A 26,195-nucleotide genomic window follows, 5' to 3' on the forward strand; every position below is an offset into this window, starting at 1 on the left:
GTCAGAAGATGATGGACTGAAAGACTACTGTTTGCCATCTTGGATGTACTGTACATACTACTGACATATTTCCTCTTTATTTATTTTGTATTTGATAGAGACAGTGCTCATTGATCAACATAGCGTAGTACTGTGAATAAGCCAGAGTTAGCCGTATGGGGTCATTCTCATCGGCTGTCCCTCTAGCCAGTTCTTAAAAAGCCATCTAGAAATAAAATGAGATTGCCTATTACATTTGACTATACAGGTACGGCAGATAGTCGCACACTGGTACTTAGATTAGTACAGTGCGTACCCATCAAATAGACAGTGCAACAATGACTGTAAAACATATATAAAAAAGAAATTAAACAAATGAGACAAACTGGAAATCATACGAATCAGTAGTGCTATTGTGAGAGTGCCCAGCAGATTGGCTGTAAATGGGGGGAGTTTTGGTGAGGTCTGGTGGGGAGAGAGGGATGTTGTCACACGGTTCACCTCTGGGATCAGAGGGGGAAATGATGGGGCGTCTTTTCTCCTCTGAGTCAACATACTGTAAATAAACAGCTGGCTCTGCAGGAAGTGTGTATCGATCAGCATCCTGGGTTGCTACTTTAGAGTCTCTCTCTCTGTGTGTGTGTGTGTGTGTGTGTGTGTGTGTGTGTGTGTGTGTGAGAGAGAGAGAGAGAGAGAGAGAGAGGAAGAAGAGAGAGAGAGTTTGTGTGTGTGTGAAGTTGTCTGTGTCAGCAGTTAGGGTGTAGCACTGGGGATTTTCCACCCAAATGCACCTTGATGTGTTGATGTGTCTGAGTTTATTCACCCCAGAATTGTCTTGTTATAATACTTCAGTGTATAAGTTTGTTTTGTGTGTGTGTGTGTGTGTGTGGGCATATGTGGCTGAGAATGAAAGACCGGGCAGTTTTTTTTTATTTTTCTGTGAACAAAAGTGTGTAGTGTCTATCAGCATATGTATGTGCATATGCATGCTCATCCCTGTTAGTGTGTGTGTGTGTGTGTGTGTGTGTGTGTGTGTGTGTGTGTGTGTGTGTGTGTGTGTGTGTGTGTGTGTGTGTGTTCAAGCGCAGGGCAGGGCTCTCTGCTGTGTCTCCAGGGGGAGCATGTTCTAGTGTGGGGTGTGATTATCAGGCGAGACAGCAGCCTCTCTCTGGCTCTCAGGGTCCTTTTGATTGACAGCCCCTTTGAGTCTGCCATCCTGGACCCATCAGTCATCAGGCCTCATCGCCATGACGAAGGCCAATCCAATCAGGAGCAGGCTTTTTAATTAGGGAATTCTGTCAATATCCAATCAAAGACTAACATAGGGCAGAGCACGCACAGGATATTCTGTTTTTCTCCAGCTATCAAAGGGAGGAAATGGGTGGGGAGAACGCAGCTGAACAGCACAGCTTGGGAACAGTCATTTAGTGGAAGTGTGGGAATACTAAAGACAATGAAGACATTTCATACAAAAGTTCATTCATTTCATCCTAATAATAAATCTGTAATAATCAGTCATGATCGACCTTGTGCCCTTCTTGTTTTTTGTCTTTTTTCCGTTAGTGTAATCATAGGTATTGAGCAATATTTAATCAGCTTTAGTTGTTTAGGCTGACATACTGTAGGAGAGTTAGCAATTTGTCAAACAAACAGTAGGATGTAAACAAGTCCAGTAACTCCCACACATGTATTGATGGCAAACGTCGCCACCCTGACAAAGAATTATGTCACGCATGCATCCTGGGGAACTGGCAAAGGCTATCTAAGTCAATGGGTGCTTTATCCTGCCACTCTATGTAGATAGGTGTGGCTCGGCACAGAGCTGCCACACAATAGACACTGGGAGGACACCACTAAGGGAGCCTGAACTAGTGGGTGGACGGATGAACCAATGGGTGGATTCACTGACTGATTGATTTTGTGTGCTGTGTCAAACTGTAAGGGCGCTGAGGATGAGCATTGATTAAAACTGTTGAATAACCCAATGCAGAAATTGGCACATGTACTAAACCATTTCACATGATATTCCATCTGTAATTCTCTATGGGCAACTGATATTCCATGGTAGTTTTTCTGCAAATGTAGAGGTTGATGCTTTTGACTTTGCATTGAAAATTGTGAGCGGCACATTAGGTTGTAATACAGTCAAGTGACCCTTTTCAGCTTTTAAGCTTTTAAGAAAATGGTCAATTTCCTGATTAGCAATGTTATCAAACCGCTATGTCTGCCTTCCTGCATTCAACAAATGGACAGACTGCTAAACCAATATGTACTTACAGAATGCAAACCAAATTAACTGTGGCAGCTATTTAATTCTCATTTTGTAAGTTGCTTTGGATGAAACCGTCTGCTAAATGAATAAACACAATTGTATATGTATTTTTGCCAGCACATCACTAACAGACAAAAACAGAAAATCTTATTTTCATCAGCATTAAATCCCCATTGTGAATCAGGGTCTAATTTCAGCATGTCTGCTTTTTTACTTGTCCAGGGCCTAAACAGGACATCAGCCAGAGTAAAGACAACACATTGTGACAGAATGACGTTGGCAGGTAGGTAATGCACCCAAGCACACGTCTCCATGTAAGGAACTTGCTCCCACTAGATCAGTTGGTACTGTAGATGCATCTCAGTCCTCCTGTTCCTGTTGTTGTCCGATGCCCGATGGCCGCTGTTCCGTTGACGGCCTGAGCTCACTTGTTCTCCGTCTGTTTCCCGCAGCGTACAGAGACAAGGTGAAGGAACTCCCTCTGGTGTCACTGCTCTGCTCCTGTCTGAATTCGAGAGTGAGCGACAAGCCCCAGTACAAGGCCGAGGGTAAGAGGAGACCCACACCCCACACCCAGACACAAAGAAATGGATCAACGTGACTGAGCTAGAGGAGATTTTCAGTTTATTCCACACTATAAAACAGGGCTTTGCTTGGCCTTTCAGGCCCATATAGACAAGATTGTTTCAGTATAATGCTTTGACAAAATGGTTCTTTACGCAAAATTCTTTTTTTTAATTTAATGATTTTATTCGTTTTCTGTCAATCCCCTTTTTGCACTTGACACAAACATAAATGCAGCATCTCAGAGTATGGGGATTGATGGCGGTGGTTCTGGAGTTTCCAAACCACAAGGCTAGGCAGGCGGGTGCCAGGGGTTGGTGTTGTTTAGACAGCTGTGTGTGTGTGTGTGTGTGTGTGTGTGTGTGTGTGTGTGTGTGTGTGTGTGTGTGTGTGTGTGTGTCCGTGCCTGGTCTTGGGCAGATGTGGTGGACCTGAACTGGTGCGTGATCAAAGAGGTGGAAGTGATCGAGCTGAACAAGCGTGCGTCCGGCCAGGCCTTCGAGGTCATCCTGAAACCGCCCTCGTTTGACGGCGTGCCCGAGTTCAACTCCGCCATGCCCCAACGCAAGGACCCCTCCCTGGAGGAGATACAGAAGAAACTGGAGGCAGCTGAGGAGAGGAGGAAGGTGCGCTGACCGACTGACCGACAGACACACCGACACACAGGCAGACACACACACAGACATAGACACATAAAGGACAATAAAGGCATAAAGGACCCATAAAGGCTGATCTGAAATTTGCCGCTCTTTCTGTCTGACAAAGATGTCAAATAAAGGTTGGAGAGTAGGCTATGTAACAAAAGATTCAACATAGTAGGCTACAAAAGGTTACAGTTGGAGGAATCCACATGACAGGACTCAAGTCTTACAATTGCATATTACTTGAGAAGGCAACAGTATAATACTACAGTACTAAAGTGCATAAGCAGATACATATGCTATGCCCCTAGTTTACCTCCTCTCGTTTTAATGCGCCTCTTTCTGTAGCCATTGATCTCTCTCGCTCTCTCCAGCCCACACCCTTTTCAGCGTTTCCACTCCTTGGTGTTTGTCGCCCCCTAGTGTCAAGAGGCGGAGCTGCTCAAGCACTTAGCAGAGAAGCGTGAGCACGAGCGTGAGGTCATCCAGAAGGCGTTCGAGGAGAACAACAACTTCATCAAGATGGCCAAGGAGAAGCTCGAGCAGAAGATGGAGACCAACAAGGAGAACCGCGAGGCCCTGTTGGCGGCCATGTTGGAAAGGCTGCAGGAGAAGGTAGGGTGCAGTCAGTCTGTCATGTGTCAGTCTGTCATGTGTTAGTCTGTCTAAAACACAAGATCATAAATGAATAGAGGACCATGGATTCTAGCAACTTTTCTGTGGAGTATATCAAATCAACGTTCTCACAACCACCCACAGACCTTGACTGATGCCTCATGAAAGCATTGGCTCACGTTTCAAATAGGCCTACAGTTTCTTCATTATCATACGCATACAGAGGCAGGGAAAGGCCTTATAGACACATCAGGATAGCACTGCAAAAGGCCACACTGTTTCAGAAAGATACTCTGGGTAGTAAAAGATGTTTTATGTCTTGTATCAATATATGTGTGGCAAAACAGTCACTTCCAGTATACTGCCAGTCCCACCTCAGCAATATTGAAACTGTGATGGGTGAGAGGAACTAACAACTGCCTCTGTAATGGCTGCCCAGGAGTAATGGGTTTGCTTTATGTTTGTAACACTGCGCTGATGTTTTGCTCTGCTGCATTAATGTTTCATAAGGGGGAGGGGGGTTGCTTTGTGCTTCCATCTTTGTTCTCGGCTGTGTTTATACCTCCCTTTACTCTACTGTGTTTGCTAATATATGCACAATACTAAAGCAGTTTTGTGTTTGTTCATTTGTTTTGTGTGTGTGTGCGTGTGCATGTGTGTGTGTTTATCTGTGTGTGTATTTTTGTGTTCACGGGAACGTGTGTGTGTTTGTGCGTGTTTATGTCTATATTTATATTTATATTTATGTCCTTGTGTGTGTGTGTGTGTGTGTGTGTGTGCCAACCTCAGGACAAGCATGCAGAGGAGGTGCGTAAGAACAAGGAGATGAAGGAGGAGGCATGTCGGTAGACACAGAGAACAACAACTAAAGACTGCTGTCGCTAGTCAAGGAAGAGGAGAAAACAGACAGACAAATGAAGGGAGGAGAGGAGACCAACCAACTACACAAAATGAAATGCAGGGAAGCTCAAACCACACACAGGAGGGAAAATGAAGATGTGAGCAAACTCAATTCTCAAATCGTCGACGTTCATGAACTATGCCAATCTTGTCTAGAGAAACAGCAACCAAAACAAAACTATGTCTTGAGAAATCCATGTTAAGAGAAGCCGACGTTTGTGGCAGCCCATTGTGCACCGTGGTTGGTGTGAAAAGATGAAATGATTGACAGAGAGAGAGAGAGTGTGTGTGTGTGTGTGTGTGTGGGGGGTATGGGAGGAGGAGAGAGGTGGGGAGCATGTCTCAGGTCACTCTACCTCAGTGTAGAGAGAGGAAAGAAAAAAAGAGACAGTTATTAATATTCTTCACTTTAGCCAAAGGGAGGGAAAATTGGATCTAATTTGCTCTAAATATCATCCTGAGTGTTCAGAGTACGTTTGCCCATTCGTAACCACTTGCTGTACTGCAAAATGTCACTATGTATGAAAACATGTGCGCACGCCCACAACCACACAAACACACCGACACACACACACACACACACACACACACACACACACACACACACACACACACACACACACACACACACACACACACACACACACACACACACACACTTAACTCTGACCTATCCATAAGCACGCATGTACATACACACACACGCACATGCACACACGCACACACACACACACACACACACACACACACACACACACACACACACACACACACACACACACACACGTACACTTAGTATATGCCAACTGCACAGACACGCATGGAAATTCTTGAAATCTGCTTGTTAGTTATGTACATAAACACTGTATCCTTGAACCAGTCAATTTCAATAAATCCATAAATACTACAATATACCATTCACACAATTGGCAAAAAATCTGGTCAGGATTGTTACCATTTGTTTTCAGTCAGAAACCAACTCTGCATGTGATGCACATGATCTACTGGTGTGTGTGTGTGTCTGTCTATTTAGCAAACTATAATTCACACTTCATAACTTCAGCTTCTAAGCATACTATATCTCAAGCAACTCATTATTGCACTGCAGATTCACAAGCACAATAGACTTTTAGTTTTTTTCTTTCATTCCACTGCACTTCATAATATGCCAAGCACAATTTGGAAGCACATCTTCACAAGCCATATTCACATTATTTGCTAGGACGGAAACATACTGTATAGGGCAGATGACCAAGGAGACAGTGATCTGTTCCATCCAAAAGAGACAGGGAGCTGGAGTGTGGGGCAGGTGGTTTGACGGGCAGCAGAAGCACTGGGACATGTGTTTGTGTATCTAGACGGGCAGCAGAAGCACTGGGACATGTGTTTGTGTATCTAGCTTGAGCGTCTTGCTGATGTACTTTCAGGTTTTTGCATACTGTATGTGATGACTTCATTATCCCTGTGAAAGAACAAAAAAAAATCATACAAGTCCCAGTGTGCACCAGGAGCATACAAGTCCCAGTGTGCACGAGGAGCAGCTAGCCTTCTGAATACCTCCAGGTTGTGCTGGTGGTACTGTGTATGCAAGCCATGTTGGGCAGCTTTGTAGGACAACTTAAAAAAAAAAAAAAAAAAACCTTATGGAATCCACGCTGTTGTGCTTGCTTGTTTTGGTGCATCACGAGTGAAGTACTCAGAGTTGCTAAAATTGTTGCAAAAGATAGCTGCTCTTCACTGGTGGAGCAGGTGGGAAGTGGATGCTTGATGTACGCTAAGTGTAGTAATGCTTATGGTGTTCAGTGTGGGCCAAAAAGGGGAATTTCATGGAATGTTTTTTGTCTTTCCCAATGCCACCCTCCCACATAATGTGTATGCCATGTTTTTAGCACTGGAGGTCACTCAATGTGTTAAGAAATATGGCACCTCTATTCGCTATCAATGTCTTTGACGTCCTAATGGCTAAAATTGTCTCTTTTTTCAGCATGTTCAGTTAAAGCTTCTCTTGACATAAATAAACAAAAAAAGTTGCCTCTTGTCTTATGTTGACTTTCCTGACATGATATTTAAATGAGAATTAAGAGTGTGTATAAGAGAGTGAGAGATGTTATATCAAATAGAGTCTCACTTACCATTGCCCATTTGTCTTGAAACGTGTCTTGAAAGTGGAGCTGTCTAATGATGAAGTGCAAGTGCTTTTTGATGTAAAAGTAACCGTAGCACACAGACACCAACAGCAAACAACGCGAACACACTGTGAAGCTTTTATTTGCATGGCTGTGTAACAGTGTTTCAGAAGACATGCAATGAACCTACAATACAACCAAAATAACTAACATGCAAACATAATACTGAAATCTAATAAGGACACTTGGCAATGTATTTATTGGAAATGTATCAGTTATGCATTCATCATGCAGTCATGTATGGCTGGATTCTAACTGTCTCACTAAATTGCATTATCCACACTCAATTCTCACTGGTATCTGCTAGACAACAAGTACCAAAACATGATTAGTTCATAGATTTCACATAAAAAATTCATTTTATACAACCCCACCCCCATCTTGCCTGTTCATAATTCTGAGTGTGTGTGTGTGTGTGTGTGCGTGCTTGTGTGTTTGCCTGCGTATGTGTGTTTGTGCATGTGCATGCATGCGTACATATGTCTACTGTGTGAGTATGTGTCATACGTATGATTACTGTGAATGTATGTGTGTGCGTGTGTATCTGTTTATGCACATGTGTGCACATGGAATGGGTTAACATGACCCCTGGAGGCAAACATACGGAAAAAATTGGTCATCCTAGGCCCTACGGTTCTCAAGATATTCATAGAAAACTGTGTCTGCCCTACTCTCCTTTTGGGGGGTCCAGTACAGCGGGGGGGCTACAGATCAAAACGAAAAACGATGGTTCCATGCTATCCATGTGGGGTTACATGCCCACCAAGTTTTGTCTACCCCGGTCTTTCAGTGTCCCGGGAATCCTTGATGGAAATTTGGACATGCGAAAAAGAAAAAAGAAAAAAAAAAAACTTACTAAACCTATATGACCGCCACTTCGCTGCGCGGCGGTCATAATTACAAGTAACCCGGCTCTCACAGGGAAGGGTCAACATATTCAGAAGTTCAAAGTATAAATATAAATAATATAATTAATGTCCAATAAATGATAGTATCAAAACCTCTTCATCCCCATGCTTTGAGGCTACAGTTCTGCTGATTCACCACAAAATGGTGAGCTGGCATTTCCTAGACGATTCGTCTCAGTCCGTCATCTCGGTAACAATGGGCCGGACACACGTGCAGCCCACAGTGATGACCTGGTAACTCGGCTTGTACAATATCGTTGAAGACCTCCGTTTCCCTTTCCGTTGACCTCTGCCGGACCTTTTCAGAACCAGCACTTCGAGCTGGATGGGCACAGACGCAAGGCCCTGGTCCTCCAACCCGTTGGGCCAGATGCAGCCCTGCTTCAGACACCGCACCTCACTGATGAACTTTGGGATCCTGTTGATGTCCGATGTGGTGCTAGAGAGAGACAGACAGAACCATGAGTATACTGCAGATAGTATACATTGCAACCAATTGGCTGTGATAGATTATGCCTACATACAAACACAAACACAAACACACATGCGCACACACACACACACACACACACACACACACACACACACACACACACATTTTCAAACATAGACACATCATAGTACTGCTAAGAAGATTACTCTTTAAACACCCATTTGTTCACAGGTTTTCAGAGTTCACTGATAAGAGACAGATGAATTTGTTCAGGTCAGTGCAACAACTAATATTTTACTTATGGTGAATCCAGCCTCATTCCCCTTTGCTAAAATTGAAAATGAATACATTTCTGTTGTGAAAACTAAATAAACATCTGTTTTAATTTATATTTGAAAAGACAATCACCACTCACATGCTTTCCCATGGTGAAAGAGACCTGTCATTTAGAGATTTTGAGATTTGATAAGATTGTCTGGGAGGGGCGTTGTTGACCGTTAGCCTTATCTTCTCTGCGTAGACACCATCCACCAGCAGCATATGAGCCAAGGCCAACACCAGCACAGTCTTAAAGATCTACATTAGAGGAGGTAAACACGCAGCAATGTGACTTACTCACACCTAAACAGACAGGCAAAGTGTAGTGTAACACGCAGCAATGTGACTTACTCACATCTAAACAGACAGGCATAGTGTAGTGTAACACGCAGCAATGTGACTTACTCACATCTAAACAGACAGGGATAGTGTAGAATGTGACTTACTCACATCTAAACAGACAGGCAAAGTGTAGTGTAACATGTGACTTACTCACATCTAAACAGACAGGCAAAGTGTAGAATGTGACTTACTCACATCTAAACAGACAGGCATAGTGTAGTGTAACACGCAGCAATGTGACTTACTCACATCTAAACAGACAGGCATAGTGTAGAATGTGACTTACTCACATCTAAACAGACAGGCAAAGTGTAGAAGTGTAACAAGTGTAACACGCCATCACTCTTCAGGTCAGGTCATTACAATCGAGCCCAAACGCTAAATCTCATGTCACACAACCACTAAGTACACTACCCCGTGAGTTGCTTTTAGCATTTTTAAAGTTAGTATTTTTCACAGTAAATAAAATAATAATAATTTGTAAACTTGGTATTTACTGTAAATGGTGTCTATTGTGAGCATTCCATACTAATGGTTCATTCACTAAAATGATGGGGAAAAAATAGAACAAGTTGATAAACAATCAAGTAAGTCTAGATATCTTGCCTGTGATGTGTGGGAGCCTTGTGTTGTGGCCATGATTCCACTGTTTGAGTTTGAGCTTCGGATGCTGCAGGTCGCTGAAGATGGTATCAAAGTCTGTCCAGTTGCTCTGGCCTGTAGATTCAGTAGCTTCTGGCCTGTAGATTCAGCGCTCCTCTGACTGAGTTATATACAGCCTGCGAAGGCAGCCCACTTCCTGTGTATATCTGCATCCTGTAGAGGTGTGAACAGATGATGCAGCATTTTGTGTACATGAGGAACTCATGGTAGACGAAATGCTTGGACAAAAGAACTCTTCCTAAAATGTCATACTAGGTCATATTAAAGTGATACTTTTGAGGGATGCTGTTATCTGTCAACTAGTTTCAGTATCACCCTCGCATTCATGTTGGTCATTTATCTATGGCTAGGGACGGATAAACGTGACAATCTCACCTGTCATGTACAGTAGGATGTACACTATACATGTGATGTAGTTATTGACAGTGTTAGGTAGAGTACAGAAAACCTGTACTCAATTAAAAGAATAAATTACTCCCTTCAAATTTGACTCAAGTAAAACTGAAAAGTCCTTTTTTAGAAACTTACTCAAGTAAAAAGTATGTAGTTAATAAAATACTGACAAGTTACAAGTTACTTTCCTTTTTTTAATTGTGCTGGACAGTGCAAAGTATAAACTATAAATTATATATAGTATACTGTATATACTACACTCATCTATGCAATATTCAATGATAGTAGGGCTGAAAGATTGATTGATTTTTAATCAAAATCTAAATTTGAACTGAAACAATTAGCTAATTGCAATCCGCAATGAATCATTCAGCTCAGGATTATTTGGGATGGGAGTACTTTGTTACTTCCTCAGGATTATTTGGGATGGGAGTACTTTGTTACTTCCTGAGGCAACACGACCCCCCCACACACACACACACACCCTTAACCCAGAGATACAGAAATTATTTGTTTTTCAAAATAAACTCATTCTAATTGTATAACAGACGACCGGATCAAATTCTCTCTATAGCTCTGGGGCCTTATTACAGAAAATAACTGCTTGTCCTATCTTATCTTAAGTTTCAAAGATAGGTCGTTTCTGTAATCAGGCCCCTGCTCTCTTTTTACAGATACCCAAAAAGGCCCTGTCAAAATGGCCAAAGACCTAAGCTACTGTTACTGTACCAGCAGAAACAAAACCTAATCTGATTGATGGTGCACGATAACTAACGACTGACTAACCATAGAGCTGAGACCTGGCCTGTGTGATGCCTTCCAGTACCAACTGATACCCCTCCCCAACCTCAAGATCAGTTTAGAGCGTTGAGCCACCAACCCACAAGTGTCAGTTCTCAGTTGTGTGAAGTGACACAGATTAGCTAAACTGATAAGGCCCCAGGATCTAAATAGGCCAGCGCTGATACATCTAGAGTTGAACACGTATGCAATGACGATACTTCTCAAGTGTGTGTGCCATGAATCATCAAGCACCTGTGGCTTGTATTGAGGTGTTTCCCAAGAGTCACCTTTCTTGTGGTTTAATGGCAAGACAACAGATGCTAACAGGAAGATTGTTGACTGAAGATTGCCTGGGTCCTTATTGAGGATCTTTTAATATTACTTAGTATCTGCCATTGGAAATTGCCAAATAGGTGTGATTTTCAACAGACTCATGCGTCTCAGCAGATGTTGTGGCTTGTGGAAAATAGTCTATGAATTATGGTCAGTTGAAACTTGTGTTTTGGTTAATCATCTCTATATGTTGTTAATAAACTGCCTTATAATCTAAGCAGTAGTGATGAGGGTAGTTATGTGTACACTACCATGCCTCTATGGGAAATTTGTGGCAGGTAAAATACCCGTCTAAATGAACATGCTGTATTCAAAAGAGACTTGCATCATACATTTATTGACTTATTGATATGGTTGATGTAATGCTTAGCATATTCATTGCCTTCCTGCTGGGACAAAATGGGGTCATAGACATGCTGATGTGATTTCCTGAACGATGACAGGTACTTACAGCAACAACAAACTTGAAACCACCAGAATGGAAAGGTTAACAGTCCCACCCAGCCTGAGTCATTTAGCGTCTACATCACTAGTATGGGTAATCGCTGCACAGCTGGCTTTGCCATGCAGGCAGACAGATTTTCTTTCGTTTTCTTTCGTTAGTTGTAGAAAGAGAGCATTTGGAGAACTGATCAGAGGGAAAAGATCCGGCCATTGCAACATTTAAAAGGCGAATGGGTGTAAAGAACTTGTGGAGAAAACTTTGCAATTCAATGCAATAGAGCAAATTTAGAGTAGCTCTATAATAGAGTTTGGCTTGTGGTTTGAGATGGCTTGTAAAATATTGCAGCCAAAACTTGCTCTCGAACATCCAGCTTGACTCATTTCCACTGACCACAACTATATCGGCACGTAACTTGGGCGTCATAATAGACCTCTGAAGTTCGCCTACAACATTAGAAAGATCTGACCTTATCTGATACAAGATTCCACACAACTTCTTGTAGGCTACAAGCCATGGTTATCTCAAACTGGACTATTGTAATTCACTGTTGCTAGCCTGCTTGTGTAAGATCGTTACAACTGATTCAGAACTGGCCCACCTCAAGACCTGCTTACCACCCTCACTGGACCCCTTCCAATTCGCCTACCGTCAGAACAGGAGCACAGAGGATGCCATCTCTACGGCACTTCACTCTGCCCTGTCCCACCTGGACAACAGCAACACCTGTGTGAGAATGCTGTTCATTGACTTCAGTTCAGCATTCAACACCAACATCCCCTCCAAAATGATCACCAGTGAACTGGGCATCAATACCTCCCTCTGTAATTGGATTCTGGACTTCCTAAACAACAGACCATCACTCTGAACACCAGCGTACCACAGGGATGTGTGCTGAGGCCTCTTCTTTACTCCATCTTCACCTACGACAAGTTTGCAGAAGACACTACGGTGATTGCCCCGAGCATTGCAGTACTCTATCCCACCCTTTTATTTATATAAATCTACATACTGTTATTACGCTTATACATAGCCATATTCTACTGCTTTTCATATTCATCCTGCACATCTGTCTATACGGTAGAATATATTCTGTTAACATACGGCATATATCTATATTGTTCTAACTACTCTTATAATGTTACTGCTACTACACTGCACATATCTGACATGTTGTTCATACATTGTTCATACTACATAGCCATATCTATTCTGCTCTTATAAGTTCACTGCAAATACACTGCACATATTTAAATTTAATTTATATTAGTGTAAACCACTTTCTGTAAACCAACTGTATACTACTGTCTACACTGCACTATATATCTTGTCCTGTCTATGCACCACTTGTCTACTTGTATATCACATTGCACTTTTCTGTTTTTGTTTGCACTATGTCTATGTCTTTGTAATTGTACTCTGCACAATGACAATAAATTTGAATCTAATTTAATCTAATCTAATCTGGATCTGCTCCCTGCTACTTGAATTCTATGATCCAGCTTTACATCCTCAACCACCCACTGCGGTTTTCTGATGAGTGTCTGTTGTGTTGACCAGCCATAAACGCTACTGTAGGTCAAATTCAAGACTCTTTTCCTCAGTGGTTCCTCAATGGTGGAATGAGTTGCCCAGTGCTCTCCGTTCCTGTGATAGTTTTGGGTCTTTCAAGAGGGATCTAAAGGCATACAGTATCTGTTCAGCATACACGTATGAGTTATGGTTAGTATGGTATTTGTTTATTTTAATAGGCTATTGATCACTGATATTGCATTGACATTAATGTTTATTGTTGCTATTTTCCTTCATGTAGTCTTACCAGCATTGTATTACTGTTCACTGTTCATTTTTAACTATTGTGTTGTTTTCATTTGTAACTTGCTTAGGACAACAGCATCTGTTAAATCATATACAGTAACTATAACCAAAACCGTGTCACTATTTCAGAGCTGAGATTTTTGCACCTACTTGAAGAGTTGTGAGATATGACTTTCACATGAAAAGTTAACAGGAATGATTGTGTTTGCTCATGTACCCTGAGCAATGCAGGACTTCAAGAGCACACTGATGGTTATCAGTAACATTATGCACTATGCACAGTCATACAGTTACGAAGAGCGAGACACATCTGCCCACGTTGACCTACTCACTGTTTTAGTCTACCGCCACACACTAGCACAGTCAGCAGTGTCAGCTGATGCTTTTCACATATAGCGGGTTTGCAGACACCTCTGGTAAAGTTCCAGCACTTATCTGATATGGGTAAAAGGCTGTTGGAGTATCTCAGGGTGTTTTGGAACTCACGTGAACATTTTGCATGGGCCTATATACGTACCAGGCAGTATATAAGGCAGTAGTGGAGAATTTACTTTCAACAATTTTACAATTTTAAGGTACTCGTACTTTATATTTTGTGGTACAATACTTCTCCTGTACTACTAGAGGGGAATGTTGTACTTTCCACTACATTCATTGGACAGCTTATACGTTGTATTTACTTTTCAAATAATGACTTTACACAATGAATAATACCCCTGTGCTAAAATGGATTAAAAGCAAGAAAAGATTTTTGGAGTGCGACCATTTGTTATTTTTCACAATGAATAATACAAAAAACTATTGACAGCACTGACCAATGATCAAACAGTGGCTTACAACTTTTGGCATGTTTCAACCTGTGCCCTATTGGGCTTAGGAGTGGAAGACAAAACAATAGCGACAAAACTGTAAAACAATGGAAAGAAAATGTGAGAAAGAGGCAATTTATCAGGACAAATTGAAACAGAAAGCCAGGGACTGTTATTTTGAAAAAATGCATCTTCTTAATGGTTTTCATCCCTACAGAATTCTAAAGACAGAGTGGACCACTGGTCCCAACCTGCTACCTCTGCTAAACCCTCAGATGTTTTTGCTTATCTTGTATGTACACATAGTGTGGGTGCTCAGCCAGCTGAGCAATTCTGAAATTGCTAGAGTTGCATGTACAGTTCATGAATGGATGAGTACGGGATTTACAAATGATCAAGCTGGCAAACAGTGGCAACATCACCATATCAACCATATTTATGAACTGAGACCTTGAGCTGCTATAACCTCATGTTAAAAAGAGAGAAAAGATGTGGTCAGAGTACACAAGTCACCTTCTTTGCTGAGCTTTGGTGATAGTCCTGGCCAAGACAAACAGAGGAAATGGTTTTGTTTGTTAAGCAGATATCATTAAGAAAATAATGGATTGAGTATGTTGGGGTTCTGTCCCTTAATTTGGGGTCAGATTTTAATCTGCTGCAGCCTGTTGCTCTGTTATTTGTAATGTGTGGTCTCTGTAGAGTTTTACCCCAAGTGTATCCTCTCCACTGGACTGTTCCTGTATTATACCCTGGACGGTTGCTTTCCAGTTGGCCTCTGCTGAACAACTGTTCATGTGGGTCTATAAGGAAACCATACTGTAGGTTTAAAATAGTAGGCTATGACCTTTTCACGGTGTATAAAAGGTTAGGTATGTTCTTAAATCTTCAAATGCATGTTATGGCTAATTTAAAAATGATGAACAACAGAAATGATTTAAGCAGGCCTAAATGTAAAATAATATCACAAAATGTTCCAGAATGTCCAAAGTTGCCACCTACAGTAGCTGCCGAAAAACAGGATCCTTCATGACCTCATTCTCTCTCTCTCTTTCTCAAGGGTGTTTGGAAACTATGCACTGTGACCTTTAAATTTTTAAAATGTTTCGATTGATATTTGTAGATACTGTAACAATGACATTTCTGACTTATGTAGATAGTTTCACTTTCTTACTTCACTTACCTCTGTCTAGACAGGGCCCACCTACCCCCTGTTTTTTCTCTCATTTTGTTAATGATACATAAATTCATAATCCTACAAGGGCCTCAAGGGATTTGATAACCAATGACAAGCGTTCATAAATTAAAGGTGTGTGTCTTCCTGCTTCATATTCTTTATATCTGTGCCTGTGGCCCTCAGTTTCAAAAGGCTTACTATGGTCCTGCTAGATGATGTACAGTAGGGCATGTAAGCTAACACACTGAATGGTTTTGTGGCTTCCAACTCAAAGCATAAAACTACACAGCCCAGGTAGTTTCTGTGAAAAATAACTAGAGTATACCTACCTTATTTGTGATTAAAATAGCCAGATTTCAAGTATGTAATGTTTAACTGTGCAACCTTCAACTTCACAATTTGGTCTACTTTAAATTGACCACTACAGAATTTTTCAGCCTTGAGTAATGCAGGTTACCAAATGACACGAGAGTAGAGATATGGAAAGATAATCAGACGTATGTCAGCTGACTTCAACATGACTGATCTTCTCAGTCTGCCATGCATGTTTAGAGATCACATTGTTGTACACCTGCCCTCTCATGTCCCTTTGAGAGTTCACTTGCATTCAGGTGTCACATTCCGACTCACATACCAAATATACTGTACCTAAATGATCCCCACAGCATTTTCTAAAGGTTCTGGGGTCACACTTAACACATTTTCAAAATGACACAAGCCATTTCTGATTGGCAGATAATGTTGTGGGCTAACTTGAACTGTGAACTCTTGACACGGACCCACCTCTTAGCTGGATATCTTCACACCTGCCATTTAATATATTTGAAGAAATAGACATCTGGCATTTACTATTCTGTTCATCTACCTATTCCTTGCAGCTGAAATATTTCTAGACTAACTCCCAATGGATAAATTTAATTCTTATCGACTTATCCAAGTGTGAAATGTGTTTTGAAGAGGCTCTTAGCCATGGCAGGAATAATTTATGCAGGTGAACAAAACCCAGTGTCAGATTATAGACTGGGGCTGTCATTACTAATTCATACAACAGTAATGAAGATGGCTGATATTCCCTCACACAAACATAAGTGTTAAGACTTGATTTAACTTTTTAGTACTTTGCCTCATTCCTAATTTATGAGCTCAGTGAAACTGATTAGGAATGAGGAAGCAACTTATTCAATTGCACTTCCATAGTCCCTTATTTTTCCAGGCTGTCACTGACTTGGAATGCAGAGGCATTTGTAGTAAGTCTACAAGCCATTCTACATAATCTAGACTGTGGTAATACTCTGGTCATACCGCATACCTGTTGCTTCTATAATCTCTATCTTTATAACTTAATTTATTGTTATTCTATTGTTCTTAAAGCATATTATTTTCTTGTTTGTTAAGCAATTCTATAATGTTTACATTCTTTTCATATTTAACATTTAACAACAATCAAAGTTATTGCACTGTTCAAATCCCTGCACTGTTCACTATTTATCTATCTATCTAAGCATGCAAATCTTCATCTTGGAATTTGGATTATGTGTCTTGATAGAGTTCTCTGTTCTATAGTTTTATATTAACTATATCAATGAAATTCTATCTTTAACTCAAAACTCACTTCCTTCCTAGCACTACTTAAGTCATTCTACTCCAATTGGGTACTGTTGAAATGATTGTTGAAATGACTCAGCTGCTCCACTGACTGATGTTTCTTCTCTGAATAAGAGGCATTACTTTCATGCTCTAGAAACTCAGTTAGTCCAGACAATAGCGGTTTCCAGGGTACTAAGCTCTGGCAAACCACCATACAGCCTGTGTTTAAACAAGATACCGGCAGGTGTCACAAAAAGGATTAACAACTCAACATGTTGAAACAGACTAAAACTTGAATCGGATAAAACTGGCCTATTTCTAAAAAGGGGCTGTCAGAACCTTTAGGACGGAACATTCATAATTTTACTAAATTGCAACTAAAACCATATAATTTGGCATGACTTTCTGCATTCCTGTAATGTTAGATATTTCACAAAGTATTTGTTTTGGTAAAATTACAGTGGCTATTTGGACATTCAGCTATTCAAGCCACCACTTTTTTACTGAAGCTACCAAATATCTACAACTGCACAAGATAACTAATTAATCATGTAGTGGCATATGCCTTTCCAACCTGGCAACAGATACGGTATTCAGGAAGACTTGACCTTGTGACCTGACCTTACAGTTCTCTGATTTCACATTGACCAGACACCAAGATAGAAAGACCAAGGTGTGGGTTATTTATTGCCCATTTAAAGAGTTAGGTCTTGTTATGTTGTCTTTTTCCAAGCAGTTAAATGGAGCACAATCACATTCATGACATGACAGATTAGTCAAGTTTTGAAGAAGCATTCGCTCAGAGAGATAGAGGGTTCCTTGGTCCCCAGAATAGTGACTCAAGCTTGTCCTCTCCTCCGAAGGTATTGTTGCTCTCCTCCTTCCTTCACTTTCCTTTATGAACACGGGAAGACAAGAGCTGACTGGTGAGTTTGTGAACTTCCTGTACGGCAACCTTGATGTTGAGCTTCTTCTGAGAGGCTTTCAGAGTTACCTCGTTGAAGGGAAACGTCAGTATGAAATCCCCCACACGGCATGGGGGCACAGTGTTGTTTTGAACTTGGTCATCCCAGGGATACATAGTTGACTTGTATTTATGTCCATGGATTGGCGGTAACTTCACAGAACTACCTGCCTTTTTCTTGGATCTTTCCCTCAACATATCAGGAGTTGTTGCGCACGATCCATCCTCACTCTCCGATTCCAAATTCAAAGCCTTTGAACGGTCAAGAGGCTTTGGCCTCTGTGAATGAAGGGAGCGTGTCTTCCTACGGCGATAACTTGTTGCTGGTTTCAAACTCGATCCCAGGGCTAACCGCAGGGCACAATTCAAGTTCTCACTCGAATAATGTGGTGACTGCTGCGCTGTACCACGGGACTCCGCTGGTGGGCCTCCCCTGCAGCAGACGCAAGACAGACTCTGACACTTCTCCCTGCAACATGGTTCACAGAGGGACTTAGGGAGCAGGAACACTACAGGAGTTTTGGCCTGCAGAATTTGACTCCCTAAATAGCAAGGGGTCCTATACTTTTGTCTCAGGTATCCCCTCTGTCGAAGGCCGTCAATTTCCTTGTAGTTCAAAAGGTCAATAAGGTCGTTGAGGAGTCCTTTTTTTCACAGTTACATCAGCGGAGCAGTCCAGCGAGAGAGCAGGACTGTAGTTGACTTCCAGCAACCATGGTTTTAAGTTCTCATCAATCAGGATATCAAACCCAAACAGCTCTACACAGTTAGGGCTGGAAGGAGCGGATGGGGCAATGGTAAGAATAGTGAGAGTTATGATATTGTTGATCTTTTGCCAGAACACGAGTTCATTAATGCCCATATTCCGTAAGAAGCAGCGGAATTTGCTGAGTGTCCACTTACTGCCTTGGCCTATGTGTTCTTTATCGGTTGAATAGAAAGGACCAAATTTGTTAATGCTGGTATTTGTTAGATGAGAGTAGAGGTTGTTGAGCGTACCCAGGTTGAATTTCTCAGTTGCGAAACGAACCAAGCCTTCCTGATATATATAGATAGTTAGAGGACTAAAGCTCTTCACACAAACATATATTCGAAGGTCAAATTTATAGCCCGAAATCAAAAGTGGATTACTGATGTATCTTTGTACAATGACAGGGCAGTCATAAGCTAAGTCTTTAATATCTTCAAAAATGAAAATGCCTCTCCCTCTTGATAGATCCACTGGTTTGCAGATCCAGTAAGCACCTTTACCACCATTTGCTAAACGATGCTTTGAGAACTCCTCTAAAAAACGTACATAGTCATTAGGGAGATGGAAAGCTGTCGGACTGAAATTGTAAAGTACTGAACCAAATGTGCCCCTCATCCTCCTCAAATTCCGTGCCAGCCAGTCTTTGCGGGTAATGCCAACTGTTTTTGGGTGATGATTGAGCCTCTGCCAGGGCATGATGTTCTCATAGTCGGAGCTGCGGAAGGCAGATGCACGCCAGTAAAGGTTCCAGTCTCCTTCATCCTGCTGCTGTCCTTCAAACTCTTCCCAGCCTCTCTCCAGAAGCACCTGCCGCACAAGCTCAGGTGCTCCCTCATGAAGACGGAACACCAAAGGTTTAGTGCCACACACACCATCGGCCATTTTCAGCGAAGGTGCTGTGTGTCGGATGCTGAAAATAAATACAAGAGAGGATTTTAAATAGCCTATATGGCTATTTCCCATGTTAGTTTTAAGCAGTTCAGACGGGTTAGGATGGTGGTAACGTAGAGTATAAGAAGCTGGGCTAACATGCAGTAGCCAGTTTCCACCGTTGTGCCCTTGAGTAAGGCAACCCAAACCCAAAGTTGCTCTGGAGTCAATGTATTCCCTTGTAATATAATTGTAAGTCACTTTGGATGAAAAGTGTCTGCTAAATGAATAAATGTAAATGTTTTAACTTTCTGAGATGGGTAGGGGGGCTCTTTTTTATGTCTGTGCCCAGGGGGCCAGTGACTCATAATCCGTCCATGAGCTAGGCTATTCATTCAATCAGCTGGAAGGTTTATTTATTTATTTTTTTATATAGATTTTATCAAAGAGTACATTTATGTAGGAAACACTCATGGTCATAGAACAATTTGTACAATATTTGCCAGGAGGTACAATAACATGACATTAATCAAATACAAAGTAAAACAACATACACATATGTACTCTGTTCCTCAGTGGTTCCTTGTTGGTGGAATGAGTTGCCCAGTGCTCTCCGTTCCTATGATAGTTTCTGTCTTTCAAGAGGGATCTAAAGGCATATCTGTTCAGCATGCACTTAGTTAATTAAGTGTTTTTAATGAGTTATGGTTTGTATATTACATCATAGTATTTGTTTATTTTCATTAGGTTATCGATTGCATTGACATTATTGTTTATTATTGCTATTCTAATGTAGTCTTACCATTTTTTTTAAAAAAACTGTTCACTGTTAATTTAACTATTGTATTTTTTTTATTTGTAGGCCCTAAGTCGCTTTGGACAAAAGCGTACCTGCCAATCTCATAACCATAACCATGTAGGCTACACCAAAAGAAAAAGAAGGAAAAGAGCCCAGGAGAAGAGTTGTCTTGTTTAGTGTAGTTTAATAGGCCAGAAACGTTCTCCGTTTAATAGCATAAAACCTAGTGTTGAGCCACAATAGGCTAGGCTTCTAGGAAATGGCAAAGTTCAGCTTTCCATAAATTTGCTAACATAACGACCATAAATGAATGAATAACGTTTTTCTAGGAAATCATGCGAGAGTCGTACTGCATAACAACAAATATCGACATTTCGCTAAAGATATTTTTAGGCGAGGCGGACTATAGCCTACTATCCAGGCATTAACTTACCTGTCAGGGAGCACACCTGCCGCCTCGGCCCGTCCGCCCTACTCTCTATCACCAGAACTCGTCATCTTTGTGTTGCTAAGATACCATGCGCATCATGCTCTAACGGAAGTAAAGTGTAACCAAAGATTCTATAGCAACCGTCTCTGGTGTAACCAAAGATTCTAGAACAGAGCTCTGTTCTAGAATCTTTGGGTGTAACCTTTTCATTCAATCATGCAACATTGAACCGTGGTTTTGATGCACCCTTTCGGGAAAGGCTTAGGCTAATGTCTTTTGGATGACGGTAATCAAAATGTTATTGAAAAAGTAGCAACACACAGTCTTATAGGCTATTTATTACAAATGTATCCTAAATGTTTAAGCTTGTTTTGTAAGGTTAGGTAACGTTAGTTAGACACACCAACGGTAGGCCTTTTTATTTTCTAGCCTAAGTAAAAGTAGTTTTTAAGACTATAGATCAATACCTGTCAACACTCCCGTTTTTCCCGGGTTTATCCCGTATTTCAAGGTCATCTCCCAGCACCCTCCCGTTTTGTTATTTCTCCCGAAAAACTCCCGTAATTTGCATGGCCATCAAACTTCATTTTAAAATTATTGATCCATTCAGGTTGCCAGATTGTATATGTAATGCACCCTATACATACACGATCATTTAGTTTCAATTTCAACCGTTTTGTCATAGGCTAAAACCTGGCAACCCAAAACCCAAATAAGGAAGCAGGTCCCGACTGCGCAGCCTGAGTCTCGTCGTAAGCAAGCGGGCTAGTTGAATGGCCTACTCCAGAACTAGCTGTTGTGAAATTGTTGGGAATTTAATTGATTAACACATCACATAAACTGTTATTGAGTGTTGTTGATACACTGAACTTGTGCCCTCGGAACCAAATCTGACAGCAAGCAGCTTTGGAGTTTTGGAAGTAGGCTGCTGGCAGGCAGCTGGATACATAACTGGCATGCGTAATGGTAAGGTAAAAGCACGAAAATGCAGTGTTGAAACACGTGTATCAAACGTATTAAATATGCAACAAACACAGATCCGGTATAAACACTGGACCCCTCCCCCCAAATCTCCCGTTTTTGGAAAACTAAATGTTGACAGGTATGCTATAGATTCGTTTCTTTTGATGGTAAGGTACCACTTGAACTCGTGTTAAACTCGACTATTTCGCATTGGCTCTGTTTGTTTTCCAACACAGCATAGAGGATAACGCCAAATACAAGGACAACAATAAGTATAACTTAATTTCGACACAAATGAAGTTACTGAGCGCAAAGGAAAATGCACAGCCCAGGGACTCCCACAGCCGGTAGTTGGCGAATGCTGCCCCTTTCTGGTCATTGAAGAGAACTCCGTAAAGAGCTGAGAGGAAATGGTAAAACATAGGCGCATGAGGACATCGGCCTACAATAATGAGAACTAGATGTACCGCAGAGTGGTACACAATATGACCGCCGCCCAGTCCAGCAAAAATAAATCACGCTGAAAGGCCTATATGATTCTAACTGTCTCACTAACGGTTCTCAAGATATTTCACAGAAAACTGTGTCTGCCGTACCCTCCTTTCGGGGGGTCCAGTACAGCGGGGGGGCTACAGATCAAAACGAAAACCGATGGTTCCATGCTATCCAGGTGGGGTTACATGCCCACCAAGTTTCGTGTACCCCGGTCTTTCAGTGTCCCGGGAATCCTTGTTGGTGTACGGTCACTAAATGCACACATAAATTGTTTTATTGTAAGGCCCCCCATGAACGAAAGTTCACAAAACTTGGCATGCATTCGGAGGGTGTCATAATGATCCTACACTTTCAATTTCGTGCAGTTTTGACCATGTCAGCCAGAGATATTGTGGTGAAAACACCTAATTTTTTGCTTTTAATTTTTAACTAGGTGGCGCTATACATGAAATAAGTGGTAATGGGATGGGTTGACATGCCCCCTTAAGACCAACATACAAAAAAAGGTGGACCTCCTAGGCCCTACGGTTCTCGAGATATTCACAGAAAACTGTCTCCGGCCACCTACAGGCCAGTTGGTGTATAGTAACATAAATTAATTTATTGTGTGGCCCCCCATGAACGGAATTCGACGAAACTTGGTGTGCATTCAGAGGGTGTCATAATGATCCTACACTTCCAATTTCGTGCAGTTTTGACTATGTTAGGTCACAGATACCTGCGATTACAACACCTAATTTTTACTTTTTTGTGTTTAACTAGGTGGCAATGAGTGGTTATGGAATGGGTTGACATGGCCCCTTGAGATCAACATACAAAAAAAAAATGGTCCTCCTAAACCTTACGGTTCTCGAGGTATTCACAGAAAACTGTGTCTGCCCTACCCTCCTTTCGGGGGGTGCAGTCCAGCGGGGGGGGCTACAGATCAAAACGAAAAACGATGGTTCCATGCTATCCATATGTGGTTACATGCCCACCAAGTTTCGTCTACCCCGGTCTTTCAGTGTCCCGGGAATCCTTGACGGAACTTTGGACATGCGAAAAAATAAATAAATAAATAAAAATCTGACTAAACCGAAGCGGCGGTCATAATAATAGCCTACACTTGGTTATGGTATGGTTATGGCAAAGATCCTTGATTACTAGCTCCGCTTTAACCCTCTCTGGTTATGGTAGGCTAATGGAAATTAGCTTTTGTCCAAAGCGACTTTCAAAATGACATGGCATGACATTTATTCATTTAGCAGACAAGCGACTTACAAAATAAAACAATAGGCTACAGTAGGCTATGTTGTTAAAAAATAACAGTAGGATAGCCTATATCCTAAACAGTTTTAAAAAGTTGGTAAGACTAGGCTACATTTAGTAAAATAGCAATAATAATAATGTCAATACAATATCTACGATCAATAATGAAGATAAACGATAGCCTACCATAAATCTAAACCATAAAAATTATTGCCATGCACTTTAAAAACTATTCTGAACTTTTCTGTCTTTCTGGCAATTAAAAATGTAGGCTATCCTAACTGTAACAGTCTATGATATAGCAAGTAAGCATTGGGCCTTTCTGTAGGGCCACAATAGTAAATAACTACTTGCCATTGGTTTGTGTGTGCCATATGGCATCTGCCATTCCCCAAAGAGAGAGGAAGATGAAAAAGACAGGCATCTGGTCTGGATGAGGTCTCCATACAAGTAGACCCATTATACAGGACAGGTTTGTCACTGCAGTTGTGTAAAGATAATTGAGAATAGCAGAGATATGTGAACCCATGGCTTATTAAAGCCTGTAGCCCTGAGTAAAACATATACAGCAATCTGAATGTATTGCTCAAGTGAAAATGTAAACAATTGCATTTTAGAGTGGCTGCATTATTCTTACCAAATGCAAACAGTACTTTTCTTCCAAATACACTGTACAGTCTATCTGTATTCTTTATGCATGTGTGAGATTAGTTTCTTGCTGGGTCATATACTGTACATTTAAAAAAAAAAAAAAAAAATATATATATATATATATATATATTTTTTTTTTTTTGGGGGCTTTTTACACCTTTAATTTGACAGGACAGTGGAGAGTTACAGAAAGCAAGTGGGAGAGAGAGATGGGGTGCTGTGTGTATGTATTGTATATTTGAGTGCTCTTTTACCTGGCTTTGAACCGTGCTCGAGTGTGTGTGTATGTGTGTGTGTGTGTGTGTGTGTGTGTGTGTGTATGTGTGTGTGTACAGCTGTATGTATTGTATATTTGAGTGCTCTTTTACCTGGCTATGAACCGTGCGAGTATAAGAGAGGACAGGAGGTTGCCCCAAACATTGGATGACTGGTAGGCAAGAAACAAAATGCCAAAATATTGACAGATCACGTCTGGGCTTTTCCTCTTTTCCTCGTGTCTGCTTCTGCTTGCAGGCTGCCAGTGACAGTAATGCAGGTGCTCATGGCGCTCCAGAGTGGAGATGCGCCTCAGCCTATAATTGCGGAAGTTGTGATCAAGCTCATGGCGCTCCAGAGTGGAGATGCGCCTCAGCCTATAATTGCGGAAGTTGTGATCAAACTCATGGCGCTCCAGAGTGGAGATGCGCCTCAGCTTATAATTGCGGAAGTTGTGATCAAACTCATGGCGGTCCAGAGTGGAGATGCGCCTCAGCCTATAATTGCGGAAGTTGTGATCAAACTCATGGCGGTCCAGAGTGGAGATGCGCCTCAGCCTATAATTGCGGAAGTTGTGATCAAACTCGGCCTGAAACCAAAAGACATTATTAAAAGAAGGTGTCCTCGCACAAATTCAGGCCGCAACACACACAAGGCGAATCAAACTTCTCTAGCAGCATTAGCAAAATTCACAGACTAGGAGTCAGAGAAAAGGTTTTCAAACTTATGAAACGACAAAGTATGCTCTATGTTGGAATAACAGAAGTAAGCAGACTCCCTAAAAAGTAAATTGCGTTTAAAAACTTTGTACTATACGTACCATCCTGAAAAGAAGTTACCAAATGTGTAAATGACACGGCATCCATGCAGACAACAACAGTCCACTTGCAGCCCAGGTAGCTGATAGGTGTTGGACCTACAAACAAGGACAGAATCATCATTGAGTATGCGACACTCACTGATGTCACACCCATCCCTTCCTCTGCATTCAGACTGCTCTGTGGAAAAATGTACAATTCAGACCTGACTCTCTTTTTGTTGGAACTTTACAGTTTTCCTTACTATACATGTAGGGTCAATTGAAAGTTGTGGGTACAATTCTACCGTTGTACCCTTGAGCAAGACACTTATATTAACCCCAAGTTGCTCCGGGGACAATGTGATCCCTTGTAATATAGTTGACATATGTAAGTCACTTTGGACAACAGTGTCTGATAAATAAATAAATGTTATGTAAATTCTTAAAATAGAAATGAACTAATTAACTGCACATTATGTTAGCAAATCTATTCCAAGTTCGTAGTTGTTTATTTTACGATTCAGTGATGCTTTGCCATACAAAAAAGCATTAAAAGGAGAGATAAAGAAAGAAAAGTACATCAATTATAACAATTAGAATAATAAAATAAATAAAGAATAAAAACACTGGCAGAAGCCAAGGCGAGGATTTTTTTTATTTACTTAGGGACCGATCGTTATTTATAAACGGGGTCACCGGAGGAAAATAGGGGAGGGTCATGTCTTTTTATTCTTTGTTAAGGGGAGGGTCACCTAACTTTTTTTTGTCTAGGAGGGAGGGTCACCCATCTTTTGTATTAATGAAAACAGC

The 26,195-nt window shown here is 41.3% G+C and overlaps 3 protein-coding genes across 3 annotated transcripts in view; 1 reads left to right on the forward strand and 2 right to left on the reverse strand.

Moving 5' to 3' along the window:
- Positions 1 to 7,002, forward strand: part of stmn4 (stathmin-like 4) — a 7,969-nt gene extending 967 nt beyond the window's left edge. The window contains exons 2-6 of the mRNA XM_048251072.1: positions 2,474 to 2,534; positions 2,704 to 2,799; positions 3,236 to 3,441; positions 3,880 to 4,071; positions 4,861 to 7,002. Coding sequence (XP_048107029.1) covers positions 2,522 to 2,534; positions 2,704 to 2,799; positions 3,236 to 3,441; positions 3,880 to 4,071; positions 4,861 to 4,920 — 567 coding nt within the window. The 5' untranslated portion in view covers positions 2,474 to 2,521 and the 3' untranslated portion in view covers positions 4,921 to 7,002. The remainder of the gene's footprint in view (positions 1 to 2,473; positions 2,535 to 2,703; positions 2,800 to 3,235; positions 3,442 to 3,879; positions 4,072 to 4,860) is intronic.
- A 1,237-nt stretch (positions 7,003 to 8,239) lies between these two features.
- On the reverse strand, positions 8,240 to 18,241 carry LOC125298854 (interleukin-17F-like). Its single transcript, XM_048249722.1, has 2 exons — positions 18,051 to 18,241; positions 8,240 to 8,504 (listed from the first exon to the last, which is right to left on the reverse strand). Exons 1-2 carry the CDS (start codon positions 18,239 to 18,241, stop codon positions 8,240 to 8,242), a joined length of 456 nt encoding a protein of 151 aa, XP_048105679.1.
- A 438-nt stretch (positions 18,242 to 18,679) lies between these two features.
- Positions 18,680 to 21,044, reverse strand: ttll2 (tubulin tyrosine ligase-like family, member 2). Its single transcript, XM_048250858.1, has 2 exons — positions 20,978 to 21,044; positions 18,680 to 19,785 (listed from the first exon to the last, which is right to left on the reverse strand). Exon 2 carries the CDS (start codon positions 19,755 to 19,757, stop codon positions 18,747 to 18,749), a length of 1,011 nt encoding a protein of 336 aa, XP_048106815.1. The 5' UTR covers positions 19,758 to 19,785; positions 20,978 to 21,044; the 3' UTR covers positions 18,680 to 18,746.
- Positions 21,045 to 26,195: the final 5,151 nt, after the last annotated feature.

The sequence above is a fragment of the Alosa alosa genome, chromosome 8 (assembly GCF_017589495.1).
Source record: "Alosa alosa isolate M-15738 ecotype Scorff River chromosome 8, AALO_Geno_1.1, whole genome shotgun sequence".
In the NCBI taxonomy this organism is placed as follows: domain Eukaryota; kingdom Metazoa; phylum Chordata; class Actinopteri; order Clupeiformes; family Clupeidae; genus Alosa; species Alosa alosa.

Bases quoted from the DNA above. Each gene is read 5' to 3' on its own strand.
- LOC125298854 (XM_048249722.1), bottom strand. From the start codon at position 18,241: ATGTATCCCTGGGATGACCAAGTTCAAAACAACACTGTGCCCCCATGC. The intron at 8,505-18,050 runs GTGAAGGAAGGA...GTCTCTCTCTAG, and splicing joins TCCCGTGTTCATAAAGGAAA to CACCACATCGGACATCAACA.
- ttll2 (XM_048250858.1), bottom strand. From the start codon at position 19,757: ATGGCCGATGGTGTGTGTGGCACTAAACCTTTGGTGTTCCGTCTTCAT.